The sequence below is a fragment of the Anoplopoma fimbria genome, chromosome 3, assembly GCF_027596085.1.
Source record: "Anoplopoma fimbria isolate UVic2021 breed Golden Eagle Sablefish chromosome 3, Afim_UVic_2022, whole genome shotgun sequence".
In the NCBI taxonomy this organism is placed as follows: domain Eukaryota; kingdom Metazoa; phylum Chordata; class Actinopteri; order Perciformes; family Anoplopomatidae; genus Anoplopoma; species Anoplopoma fimbria.
The window spans coordinates 14511021-14524928 of NC_072451.1; the positions used below are offsets into that span (position 1 = coordinate 14511021).

Here is a 13908-nt window from a genome sequence, read left to right on the forward strand (position 1 = left end):
TGAGCGAACTCTGATGGCATTATTTGTTGGAGAATTTTCTTGAAAAAACTCCCCAGAGAGCCACAGAGAATATCATACAACTGATTTTAAAGGCGAAGTAGTAGACCCCATTACTGAAAACCCAACCCTTGTGTAAAATCATCATCTCAAATCATCTCATAAACATGACTTTCAGTAATACATTTCCTTGTGTAAAGTCAATTTTATTTATTCTGATTTGTAGAAGCATTTTTAGAAAATATACTCATTTTCAGGCCTGCAAAATCAGATTAAAACTGTAAGGGATACTTAAATACTCTTGCAGAGATTGGGAGTGCTAAGTGCATGATAACACATATCTCAATCATCAACGTCAGCATACACAAAAAAAAAAGCATACTTACACAGTTATCAAATGATACATTATCACAATTAAAAACATTATTGTTAACGGGTTAAGTTACCACAATGGTTAGTGCAGTTTTACGTTGGGTATTTACATCTCCGTTAGGATGAATACAGTACAAACTCACTTTTAGTAGTCACAGATTGTCAGTAAAAGACGGGGGCGGGGGTGAGAAGACAGCATTAAATTATTTTGCACAAATGCATAAAACAGTTCATGATGAGCACACTGGAGAGACATTGAACTACTGTGTGCTTTATGTACTGCAGGTCAGAGCTTTCCTTATGCCTGAGAAAAAAAACATAACAAGTGCAACTGAACAGAAAGCATACCAGTACATGCATTTTCAGCAACAAATACATTACATGGATTAAAAAGGAAGAAAAAAAAAATAGGTAGCTGTTGCAGCTTTCTCATTTGAGTCCACACAGTTTTAAAAGCTTGTCTCTCTCCAGTCCTCCTTGTTCCAGTCTCCCCTGCCCAGCACATTTCCTCTAGTCCACTGGTAACGTCATAACGCGTCTCTGTTACCGAGCTGGGGACTTTCATAACCTGAAGAAGCAGATACAGTGTCAGTACAGAACTGTAAAGCTGAACTAGTCAACATTTCTCCGTTGTTGTTTCACTAGTAGAGACAAGCCGACAGAAAAGCATCACCCAAACCTGCAGTTCATTTTTAGCTGCAGAGCTAAAAAGGACAGTGAATGTTGGATTTGCATTCATCAGTTGAACACAAACACGACTCCAACTGAATGATAATGTTGCTGTGTATATGCTTGATTTGTAAATAGGCAACTGTTTCCTAACAAGCTCACCACGTCAACTTTAATAAGGTTGTTTCTGATCACCCACAATAATCAAGCTTTTGCAGGTTTAAAGCTGCACTAATAAATATCTTATATTAACAATAGATCAAATGACTGTAATGTGATAGGGGTCATCCGTAGTGCCAAACCCACGGAGAAGAATCACCCATCTATGCAGTTGCCCTTTACTCTGAGCAGCTTTTCAGTCTATTTGGACCATTGTTTTGGATTTCGGGCACGCAACTCAGCTCTTGACAACATTTTATTAAACCATAGCAGACAGTTGCTTTCAGCAAAAAAACAACTGTACTATACTTGCTTGGTACCAAACAGCAGAAAGACAAAGCTAGCTTTATAGCAAGTTAATGAGAAAATGACTCTACTTCTCTCTTGATTTATTCCCTCAGTAAACATTGTAAACATGAGTTTATGTTCTCAATCTCTAGTTTCAAGTCTTCTTCAATACAGCATGATGTTCATTTAGTAAATGATGGTCCATTTAGAGTCAAATAGACCATAAAACAGGGTATGCTTTAGGGTGGGGCTACCTTGTGATGGAGTTGTCCGCCCATTTTTGTCTAGAACTTTGTGTTTTTAGTTTATTTAAGATAATTGTTCCTTTTTAGTTACCTAAAAAAATGTTATTCAGCGTTTGCTTCTACTTAGCTCAACTTTCGGGTTTTACTTCTGGATATAATAAAACAAGATTGCTACTGCCAAAATATCCAAGATGGCTTCAGCCAAAATGTTGAACTTTAGGCTTCAAAACAGGAGTCGATAAAGCAATGGGTGACGTCACGGTGACCACGCCCACTTCTTATATCTTTTGTCGTCTTTGTTTTTAGCTTGTACTGCTGCCCCAAAGTTGACAGAAAAAATAACTGTCCTTCCACTTACAAGTATTTCATTATTTTTTTGTGTACAGCAATGGTTCAACATTTTTTTTCAGCCAATGACCCCTTACAAAACAGGGACCCGGGACCTTCTCATGCATGTCCCTTGGATTAATTTGACAGCATTTCATAGTTTTAGTGATACGAAGGAAGAACACAAGATAAACGTATTATAAAAATACACATCTTTATGTGAACATTTCACAGACCCCCTGGCAGTGTGACATTGATCCCTGGGGGTCCCTGGACCCCACTTTGAGAAATCACTGGTGTACAGGAAACACAAATGTGACAACGTGCATTATGTCCAGATGATGTCGTCTCTTTTTTGTTGCATCAGCCTGTCTAAAATGTAACGGACAGGGCCCAGATGACCACCTAACGTACATACTGTCTATAGAACTGGCTTTTATGCCATCATTTCTGACATGCAGAACTTTTTTATGATTCTCACAGGGATTGTAATTTCGTCCCTTACAGCAGGTTTTTGATATACAGTTCTGTATTACAGATGCAATTGGCAGTGGATTTGCCATGTCATTAGTGTCCCTGGTGTTCCACTGCCACAGGGTTTTTATCTTCAATGCCAAACGGCTCAGTGTAGAAACTGATGACGAATCAGCTTAACACAGCTGCCAATTATCTCAATAATGAAACATAGTATCAAAAAGGAATCAGCTCGAATTAAAGCTGGAGTGATTTATCCTTATTTGGAAAAAATGGTAAGGAATCTCTTTAATAGCACGCTTATCCAGGCAGTGTCAGATACGGCTGCCAGCACCAATGAGACGTTTTTTGGAAAACAGCCAAATTACATCTTTAAATTATGTTTTATGATTTCATTATTTGGCCAGCCATTCATAAAATACCGGAACAAGCATGCATTCAATATGCTGGGTATGACTCATCCATGTAGAGAGCTACTGAAAGTCTACAGTTGAGCTTTTGGGAAAAGTAAAGTTATAAAGTCAAGCTGTAAACAAGTTGCTTTTAATTGACTTCATAAACTGACTTTCTTACTGTTATAAGTCAAATTAAAACTGTACAAATTATTGTATTGCCATAAAGTTTTCAAAAACTCAAGGTTGTAAACTTTTCCTGCTACACGGTTGTCACAGCACCCATATTGGCAGGAAGTGAAACAGATACATACACCTGGTCCCAGCAGGGTAGTCCAGAGATCTGTTTCTGTGCTGGGGGAAACGGGGCTTTTTCACAGGGAATCTGCGATCTGAGGACCTCTCCAGATCGTAGGGGCTGTCCCGTTCCATGCCTGAGGGGAAATGGCATGACGACACACACGGAGTGGGGATGGGGGGGGGAACAGAAAAGGGGTTGCAGGATGAAGCAGCAATGCGGTTACGCAGCCAGGAAGCTCTACGGGCATGGGCGCACATCAAATAGGAGACTCGCGCTGCTTTCTTTTGATAACAACAAAGGCATTGCGCCATTGTTATGAATTATGAACGAAAATGGCGAGATGTGCATTTGTCTCACACATCCATGCTGGAACTGAACAGCATGCATGTTGTGTAAATGATAATGTGTGCACAACAGTGAGGGTGATGTAACCACAGTGTCAGACATACAGTACCTATGTCAAACGAGTTGGACTTCCTGGTGTGACGCAATGTTGCTGGAAATCCATTATGACCTTCTTCTTCATCTGGTTGGTGGAATGGACATAGGAATCATCATCATCATCTGACCTCATTCTGTCTAAACGGCCTTACAGATGTCATCAACAAAAAACAATATTCTATATGTTGCCACTTTATTCTAGCTAGTAGAACTCAGATATTAGCTTTGAAGCTACCATGACTGTACAGAACAATAAAAGACAGCAATGTCTAGAATCTGAAACTTTTTCCCTTAAAAAAAATCCAAGAAGATTACAACAGAGTTGTTTTATCATGAGTTATCTACCACTTATCCATCTTCACCTTCTGTAGCTAAATATCCTTGCTGCAAAGTAAAGTTGGTAAAGCACCTTGACTGACGGGATCTGCTGCTTCAATCCCCGGCTTGGCCGATGCTGGCAGGCTTTTCCTCTCAGCGGTTCCATCCTCTGGCTGAGAAGGAGGCAAGCTCCTCTGGTCATTGGTCGGTTCTTCACCTGGACTGACGGGGGAGGATTTGGGAGAGGCCATGGCCTTTTCCGGAGAGGTCTTGTCTATCGAGGGGTCCAGACAGGGCTGAGGGAGGAAACGCAGGGTTTGTGTGCTATGTCACGCCTTAGAGTCTGCTGCATGAGACTTGGCACTGAATGTTTTCCTCATTCTGTTTTACATGCTGTGCGCATACCTTATTGGGTAGAAGAGGACGCTGTCCCTCTGGCCCTCGCGCTCTCGGCTTCTCTTCATACTTTCTTTCACTCTGGTCTTCTTGTCCTTGCAGCCTTCCTGCCTCCTCTGGTGAGACAAAAACACAGCCAGCACAGTCCTTAAAATTACTTTTTAGAGATTTGTTGCAAAATGTAAAGTAAAAACACTTAAACTTGAACACTGAGGAGCAGGACCATACTGTTATGTAAGCCTTGACTAGAATGTGACTGAAATCACTGCCTCTTTAGTTCCTTCTACAACTTTGAGACAAATGATATGCATATTATGCTGGCAACTTGTTAATATGTATGTGCATATGCTTACACGCATGATTACAATCTGATGGGTTGTCACTGATGTCATCTTTGGTTAACGAGGAAAAATAGCAGCAGCTATTATCAATATTTATTGCCGTGCACAAATTAAAGTATTAAAATGTGTACTTTTCTGTACCATGTCTTTTTATGTCAATCTGAAGATGTTATCATTGATTTTATGGGATGACCTGTCCTGGGCTGGAGCTATTGTACTGATCTCTAAATTCCCTTAGAGCCAGAGTGCAGTCTGTAGCTGCTTTTGTAACTGTTGAGGTTTCACTCATTACAAAGTCTAGACATGAAACCAACAATAGCCCTTAACAATGGCCGTCTCAGTAAAGGCCCTTATAGTTTGGGACAGCATACCTTTGGAACCAAGCCAAACAAATCTCTGTCTGTTGTCTCTCATTAAACTCACTTTGACAGACTAGTCCTGAACAAATCTTCTTTTAATGATGATGTTTTTTTGCTTTTACCACAGTAGTTTTCTTTTTTATGTGGCTTCTTCTGTGCTTTTTCCCCACAGAGTTTCTTTTATTTTTTTTAACTATTAACAGAACAGAGATACAAATATCACGGTGATCCAATATTATATGCTATCATCTATACATTTCTTTGTACTACATGCAGATCAGATAGTTTTAGTCAACTGAGGGCCCCTGTTTTAACAAAAAAGGAGCCACATGCTGCATTTTAACATCATGGATTTAGAAAAAGAGCGTATAATTACACAGAGCAAGCCAGCTGTCTTCATTTTACAGTAATTATACCGAAGAATCACTATATATCTGACAATGATATGTTATCATAATGTTGTGATACCCAGAGTCAGAATCTGACTTTACACTACAAGAAATTTAAATAACTTGCAAATTTAATCAACTACTGTAAAATTGAGTGAGCTTAATTTTAAATGTAATGCTGGAATGCATATACTGTTCAATTATACCACAATGTACACTCCTGCAACAGGTACTAGCAGCACTTTGACAGTGATCAAAAGGAAATAAACTGCTTTTTTTTTTTTTTTTTTTTTGTGGTGATTGCTGGAAAGTACATAACAATTTAGTTGCAATGCTGCTAACCAGGGTAAAGCGGCTAAAATAAGTAGATATGCTTGCATTTTATTCAGTAATCTGTACGGTTCATAATACGCACTTAAACTTGTGCTGAGGACTGAGCATGTGATTTTGTGTTTAAAGTTAGACTTTAGAAACTGAGTTAGGCTGTTTGTATGAGGAGTTTCACATTTAAACTCTATTTTTTTAAACTGAGCCAGAACAATCATAAAACACTGCAATACAACTTGACTTGTTGTGTCAACTGCAGTACCTAAACTCTCCTGCAGGTGTCTCTGCCTCATAACAGACAAACTGGGCTTGATGCTCTGTGGAGGTGGCTCCGGCCTCGGCCCACAGGGGACCACGCTCCCACCGCCTTCTCTATCCCCCTCTGTGTCCGTCAGCGGGTCTGTCAGGGGTACGATCCTCTCCTGCCTGCCCTTCTCCATCTGTCTGTCCGTCTGGTGTTTGGAGGACGCCACGTGGCCGTTAGTTCGAGTATCTGCAGGGACGTCAGAGATGGTGGTCGATCTGTCAATGTCTTGGTCCGTCTCTTTGATGTCGCAGTTGCTGCTCCCGTCAGAGTCCTCGATATCTGCCCCGATGCAGCTGTACACCATGCTGACCAGGTCTGTAGACTGGACAAGGATAGAAAAAAATGGATAAATGAGTCCTCAAACCTTAAGAAAAGTCCTCCGACTTCTCATACCTTACAATATACTGTCTAGGACTCCCTGTTGTCGATGATGTACTCAATCATTTAACTGTCTAGTCTGGTGGTAGCAGTGCTGAGAGTGAGGGCTCCGATTAACATGTGTTAATTCTAGTGAATTCAATTATACCAAAATGTAATTATCCCTCATTTTCCTGGGTATGTCCGCAAATCCCCTTAAGGCTCAGTGAAGATCCATGGACTTTTTAGCAGAGATTAAAAAAAGGCCATATATTCTTCAAAATCTCTGACAAGCTACACACATCCAACACAGATAGAGTGGAAACATCTATGCACTTTGTCATGCCATTTGAAACTATATGAATTGGGAGAAGGATGCTTGCAATTTGCATCACTTTTCATGAGTTAGATTGGAAGTTGACAAAAGATATTCTATTGAAATAGTTGTATTGAAAGACATTGTATTGGAATAGTATTGTATTGCAATAATGCAACGTGTGTCAAATTTTTGGGGGCTATTTGGAAATGTAACACACACTTGCGTAGTGTCAACATGCTTTCAAAGGTCAAAGGTCACAGTTGGCTACAGCGCAGCATCCTTGGAGCTAGTTAAGTATTCACTGTCAGTAGTGAAATTGTTTGATTTTCTCACTGTAAATGTCCTGAACACTGCACCTGTCTTTGGATGAGGCAGGAGGGACTGGCGGCCCTCATCCCATGCACAGGTACACCCTGCACGGGCCGAGGTGAAGGCATGGTCCCGTTTGCTCCAGGAACAGCGCTCTCTGGCCTCCCAGCCTCCTTAGAGTGCTGAATCATCGAGTAGACGTTCTCTGAGGTGCTGCTGGAGCGGACACAGAAAAAACCCCAAGAGATTTTGATTAGTGAATCATATTCATGCACATTTATGGGTTTGAGGTTTAACCCGAGAGCTACATGATAATATGAGTGTTTGGTGATCTAACTTGCCCTTTTTTTATAAATATATAGTGCATTAACAATCTGTATCGTTACTGGTTACTGTTACGCACAAATAAATCACCCAGCCAAATTCCTTGTATGTGTAAGGTACTTGGCAATAAACAGATCCTGATATTTATCATTAATTAATACAAATAATCTAAACTTCCCATACACTCTTTGCTGTTGTCTTAAAACAGAAAGGAAGAGAAGAGCCAAGATGGAAGCTAAGCTAACCCAGCTAGGAGCTGAGGCTACTCCACTATCCAGCCTTCTCTTGGCATTCTGAAGTTAGGTCGCAGGAAACAGAGAGAGGGACTCCGGTGGGACGAGAGATGAAGGACTCTGTTCAAAATCTACTGAAAGTTAATGGACAATGTTTTCCTGATGTCGAGTTTTTAATGCCAAAATGTCAGCCATATCATCTGCATAGAGATTTGTTTTTGTTGCTGCTATTTACATTCCTCCTGATACAAATTCAAAAAATGCACTACAGGAATGTACTACTGTTTTTGTTTTGTGTCGTTTGTCATGTATTTCTTGTTTTGCCAACTGCATCGTTTTGTGCATCCCTGTGTTGCATAATGACAATATATTAAAAATAATATAAATAATAAATGCAATCCTTGAGGACAAAAGAAGAAGGTTCATGAGGCAGCCAAGTGAATTGCAACAATGAACAATCTTGCTGATGTCTTAGCAACAATCTGCAGGTAAAACACTACATCGTACACATACATCGTACACATAGGCCTACATCGTACGCCATCCGTACTTTCATTCTCCTCTTTCACACGGCTGTAAAACTTGGCCTCTGTTTAAGAGTGCAAGTCCAGCGCCGCAGCACGGTTGTTAAACAGCACAGGCAACTGTGTCACCAGTTTTTAGCCTCGTCACAATTCCTTTGAGTTCAATTTATAAGCACCTCAGTCGGCTGAAACGCATACGCAGCTCTCACTGAGTGCCTTTTACTCCTTCCTTTTTTTACAACTGTAACTCCTTTTAAAAAGGTGACGTTTCCGAAGAGTGCCAACTGAGTGCATTTCTCTACAGAGAGTTATTAATCTGTGAAATTTATTTTATTAAATAAGTTTTCCGCCTCGTACTTTCTCCTCCCTGCAATGCTGCTGTCTACTTTTTCCAACTATGGGTGCCATTATGTAACGACAGCTCGAACGCATGCAATGCCATAACATTTAAAAGCAAGGGAAAACAGTTGGAGACGGCAAAATATTTTCTTTCATTAAAATATTTATGAAGCAATGAAGTGACGTTAAAGCCCGCCACTGGATTCATTTAACAGCCATCTCATTCTCTGGGTCTGTGCACTTTAAATGGTACTCTCATCCCCTCCTTCCACTCCCAGCCCCTGTGCTGCATACTCACTCCGAGTCCTGATTAGAGATGGTGGAGTTGCGGTTTTTGCGGAAGCCGGAGAAAATGGATAGGACGCTGCGTCTTTTCTTTCTCCTCAGCGACTGGCCCTGATGGAGGGATGACAGCTGACTGAAAGGGAGAGACAGAGGAGGGGAATTAGAGAGGTTTACTGGTAAAGACAGCAGAGTAAAGAACAGACAGATAAAGTACAGTTGTAGCATTAAGGCCAATTAGCCATCAACCATTATTGACCAGTGTACATTCAATCTAAGTGTTACTTATGTTAATGAACCATTTGACCGTAATGTTGTTGTTTTTTCATTCTGAGTGGGCCTGGAGCAGATGGTTATATATGTGTGACAGACGGCAGTAGGCACAGTTTATGCTGCCTCAATGAATCTTTTTCATGCACTGCTGGTGAGCATTAACCACATACTGTCATGTGGCCTTGTAACTGTTTGGGAACTACTATTTCCATATGGTATTGGGTAGTCATAGTGATGTTTGATTTGCACATTTTTGAGCCATGTATGATTATTTTACAATGATTTTATGATATACCTAAATATACCTAAGTAAGTTGCTAATAAATTGCTGGCTTAAAACTTTTATGTGTTATTATCATTACACCAACTTTAAAGTATTAACCCACAGTGCACTACTCATTATCATGTTAAAATATTGACTGATTGCTAGTGCAGCGTTAGCCTGAAAGTGGAGAAGCTTTGTTTTTTTACACTTTTGGTGTAGTTTTCTCAAGTTAGCCTTAGCATTTCTTTATTTAATAGTATCACTTATATTTATGCTGTGAAACATACAGTTTTGACTTCTCAAAAAGATATAATCCATGATCTTATTTTGGTGAAACCTTAAAATTAAACTCGACTGAAACTGGGACGAACTGCTGCTTTAAACCTGCAATGATTGACTTTCTAGTCACTTTGGGAAACAAGCTGTAAACACAGCATTGACGTTACATTTCAAGCCGATATGGAAAACTGGTTAACTAACAAACTATTTAACCATCCAGGATAAAACTTAGCAGAACATAAGCGTTAGCATTTTAATTTCTCTCCACTTGAAGAATTACAGTCCAATGTTCCTCCTCCTTTAAGCTCTGTTTTTAGTCTCCGGCACCTCCTTCGGGAAATATCTGTCTCTTTAGCTGCTAAATGCTCCACTATGTTCACAGCTAGAACATGGTAGAAACAATGCTAATGGGAGTAATTAGTGAACCAAAACAGGAGAGTTGCAGGACTGAACACCAAAACAACTACTAAAAAGATGCTAAAATGCTCAGAAGAGCTTAATTGTTGTTGTTTTAATGAAAGCAAAAAGTTGCATTTCTTCAGAATATAATTGCTTTGCCACAGGTCTGTATTCAGAGTCATTCAGTACTGTCTCTTTTTAGAGAAAAGCAAAGAGTGTACTTTGCGTGACCTCTGTGCCGTTCCAAGGAAAAATTAGTCCATAAACAAGAGGATGGACTGTGACAGTAAAGAAGATGATTTATCTTATATAATGGAATATGTTCTGGTTATTGAACAAATATTATTATTATATTCCTTTATTGATCCCCATGGGGGAAATTCAAGTGTTGAGCTACAAATAAGTCCTGTATTCAGTGCAAAAGCAACCTCTCCACTACATCTATGCCAAAGTGCTTTAGGAGCATGCTGTTCATTCATCATAGCTACCAGTACATGACATGAGAGCATAAAAGCATGGAGAAGTTCATTGAACAGTCCCGTTGCCCTGCATGTAATATGAACTGCAAGTAGCATACATGAGGAACATCTCTAATGTAAGAGTTAACATATTGTCCTTTTTGGAGCAGCAGGTTGGTAAGTGTTATGCAAGACTGAGCAGCTCACCCACTGAAACCAATGTAATTCACATCTTCATACACAGTTAATATAATGCATTTCTAAACAAACTACTTAAAAGAGGCCACTTGCTTTATATCATTCACTTCAGCCCTATCTGGATGAAATGTATAAAATGATTCTGTCCTTTTTAATTACAATGTGATGGAACACTGATAACATTTCTATTTTATTTTTACTGATATAATATTGAAGAACATTCAAACTTTCATCAATGGGAGAAAAAAACAATTGTAATGAATTGTATTTATCTTAATTATAATTAAGTATCTCATGATTAGAGTTTACCATATTTTAATTAGGACATTTTTATGTGATAATTATGAGGAGACTATCCCATAACAACAAAAAACTACCAGTCACGTGATGACACAGAATTTTTCCTTCATGGTTTGAGGCTTTAAGAGCATTGCAATATTCATACTGTATTTGTCAACATTGCCTCGGAATCCTAAATTATTGGAGTTGTTAAGGGGAAGAACACATTATGATTTACTTAAACGTGCATTACACTTATTTTTTGCCTCCTTAGTGGCAGCGGTGGGGATATATTATCACATATTAACTTGACATGGCGAACAGTGGCTTATTTACACATCTAGCAGATGCTGAGCAGCATTAGCATTTGTTTGGATTCCTGTTCGTGGACACCTGGTGACTGTGTGACTGTTCACACCAACTCTTGAACAATAGTGCTGGCTCTTTAGTTGCTTAATTCTCCACTATGTCCTCCAGCTTGTGGCTAACTGTTGTTAAAGGTGCCATTTAGCATTTTCTTTTAAACAAAGAAAGCTTGTGTTTATATTCAGTGTTACTAAGAAGACCCAGAACGCAATGTGTGTATCCTTAAGTTGTCTAACCATCATGCTGAATGCATTTCCTTCCTTATAAAATATTTGCCAAGCCAATTGTTCTTACAAAGTTGAAATCTGCTTTGTTTACATCCATGTTTGCTGCCTTGCATTTTCCTTGTCTTGCAGTATCAACATTTCATATGACCTATTTCATACGTGCAATAATTCATTCCGATTATATCTGATTTTAGTTTTTGTTAGTATTCCGGTTTACTTATTTACTAAACATTTACTTTTTGATTACTTTTTTCACTGATGCACTATCCCCTCTGCTGCTGTAATACTGCAAATGTTCCCTGCTGTGGGACTAATAAAGGATAATTACATCTTGTCTATACTTTGCTGCTGCATAATTGTGTTTATTTTGGAGCGTTACTGCCACCTGTCTAGATCAGTGGAACAGTTTGAAACCATTGGCAGAATCTGCAAACTGGTTTTGTGAGATACCTGTCAGGTAGAACTCTCTTGCTGTAGAAATCCGGCAGTCCATCCTCCAGCATACTGACTCCTCCGTTCTCAGAACTATGCTACACACACACACACACACACACACACACACACACACACACACACACACACACACACACACACACACACACACACACACACACACACACACACACACACACACACACACACACACACACACACACACACACACACACACACACAACAGGAAACAGATAGAATAACAGGATAAAAATGATCAATCTGCCATCTCGACAAAAAACTGAAAGGCTGACAAAAGGTATAATAATTTCAAATGGCTGGCTGGCAGAACTAAATCCACTGCCAACAGAAGGCTGTTTGTAAAACGACTCCTCATCATGCTGCCCTAACGGAGTTTGTACCGATTTAGAATAAGCTTTTTTACAAAGTCTCAAAACAAACAAGTTGCTGTGTTAGACGCTGCCCCGCGGCCCCAGGGAGATGGCTGCGCACGATTAACAATTGAGTCACAGAGACACATGCGACAGCTTCATACTTTAAAAAGGAAATTATTTTTGGAAAATGCCACTGGCACGGGAAACAAGATAAATAACAACAGTTCACGCAAAGAAGTCAAGAGATAAAAAGAAACCCTTGACAACTAAACATCTTAGGTTTACTTCCTCACCTCTACACGCCTCTGAGCTGTTTTGTGAAAACACATGGACTGAACTTAATGCTGCATGAGATCCAAAAATGGGGCAGCTAAACATATACAGTGCTGTCACTAGAATAGTAAAGACTCATTAACCTTCCAGATGCAATACAAAGTGACAAATCTCAATCATTTGTTCATGGTGGAGGATCTGCACTTCATGGTTTTCCATTTCAATAAGCTCGAGGGAAAGGCAATTGCCAACTGAAGCTCAGGATAAGGTCAAAGGTCAACTTACAGATTCCGGGGGAGCGTGCCCTGCTCTGTGTCTCCGCGGCGGGCGAGGCCTGACATGGGTCACGTGGCGCAAGGGCGAGCCGTTGGTTGGGAGGGTGGACAGACACTCCCATGATGCCGAGTGGGTGAGAGGGGCAGAGTGCGGTGGGGCTGAGGGGGTAGGAGATGGACTGGGCTCATCACCTAAACCTACAAAGAGACAAAATAATAAATTATTTCAGGTCCCATTTTGTCCTACAGTATACTGCATATCAATATACAGCATATCGATTTCAATTACTTAGACAAATATGAGAAGAAAAATATGAAAACCGTCGATGGCCTTTACTTCAGCGGCCATGTGAGGCAGAAAATGGATGAAATGGAGAGGCAACTCTGCTATTCTTAGACCATTACCATTAGTGGGGCAAAAATGTAAAGTTTGGCCTGAAGGCTGCATCACAGAAAAGGCCATGATATTACTTCAAAAGGGTTTATCCTTCAGTATTAAGATATCATACGCAAGACTAAAAACACTGACTAATAACAGTCAGTATTAGCATAAGCATTAGCACTGTTGAGAAAAAGTTAAAGCACCACATGTGCGGCTGAAGAAATACACTACTTTTATTACAACTAGAGTCACCTGATCTGAGCCTGATTTTATTGTTCATACTTCAAGCTATGTGATGATTGAGAACAATTAGCTGCGGGTCGAGGCACACAAACTCACTCTGTCTGGTGGAGACGGGACGAATTCTTCTAGTTCGGGAGCTCCTCTTCTTAATAGCCATTGTGTCCTTTTGTCAGAGGAGATAAACGCATAATGATCAGTGACTTTACTTCAAACACTCTACCTAAATATGCTAACACAGATGTGACACCAACACACAAAGCAAGCAAAGAAAAAAGGGGGTTACGTATTGTATTTCGACATCAATATATTGTTATCACCTCCAGTATATTTTGATAATGATAATATATATGTGTCCAACATTGATAAAATGCTGTG

General features: G+C 39.8%; 1 protein-coding gene across 10 annotated transcripts in view; it reads right to left on the bottom strand.

Moving 5' to 3' along the window:
* Positions 1–192: 192 nt before the first annotated feature.
* Positions 193–13908, bottom strand: part of carmil3 (capping protein regulator and myosin 1 linker 3) — a 79213-nt gene continuing 65497 nt past the window's right edge. For 8 of the 10 annotated variants that reach the window (XM_054626457.1, XM_054626510.1, XM_054626488.1 and 5 more), the window contains 11 exons: positions 13630–13696; positions 12919–13106; positions 11984–12063; positions 8806–8925; positions 7135–7303; positions 6058–6424; positions 4389–4495; positions 4075–4279; positions 3679–3750; positions 3238–3357; positions 193–937 (listed from right to left, as the gene is read on the bottom strand). In XM_054626457.1, the coding sequence (XP_054482432.1) occupies positions 897–937; positions 3238–3357; positions 3679–3750; positions 4075–4279; positions 4389–4495; positions 6058–6424; positions 7135–7303; positions 8806–8925; positions 11984–12063; positions 12919–13106; positions 13630–13696 (1536 nt within the window). In that variant the 3' untranslated portion in view covers positions 193–896. The remainder of the gene's footprint in view (positions 938–3237; positions 3358–3678; positions 3751–4074; positions 4280–4388; positions 4496–6057; positions 6425–7134; positions 7304–8805; positions 8926–11983; positions 12064–12918; positions 13107–13629; positions 13697–13908) is intronic. The other 2 variants (XM_054626480.1, XM_054626496.1) reach the window with 2 other exon arrangements.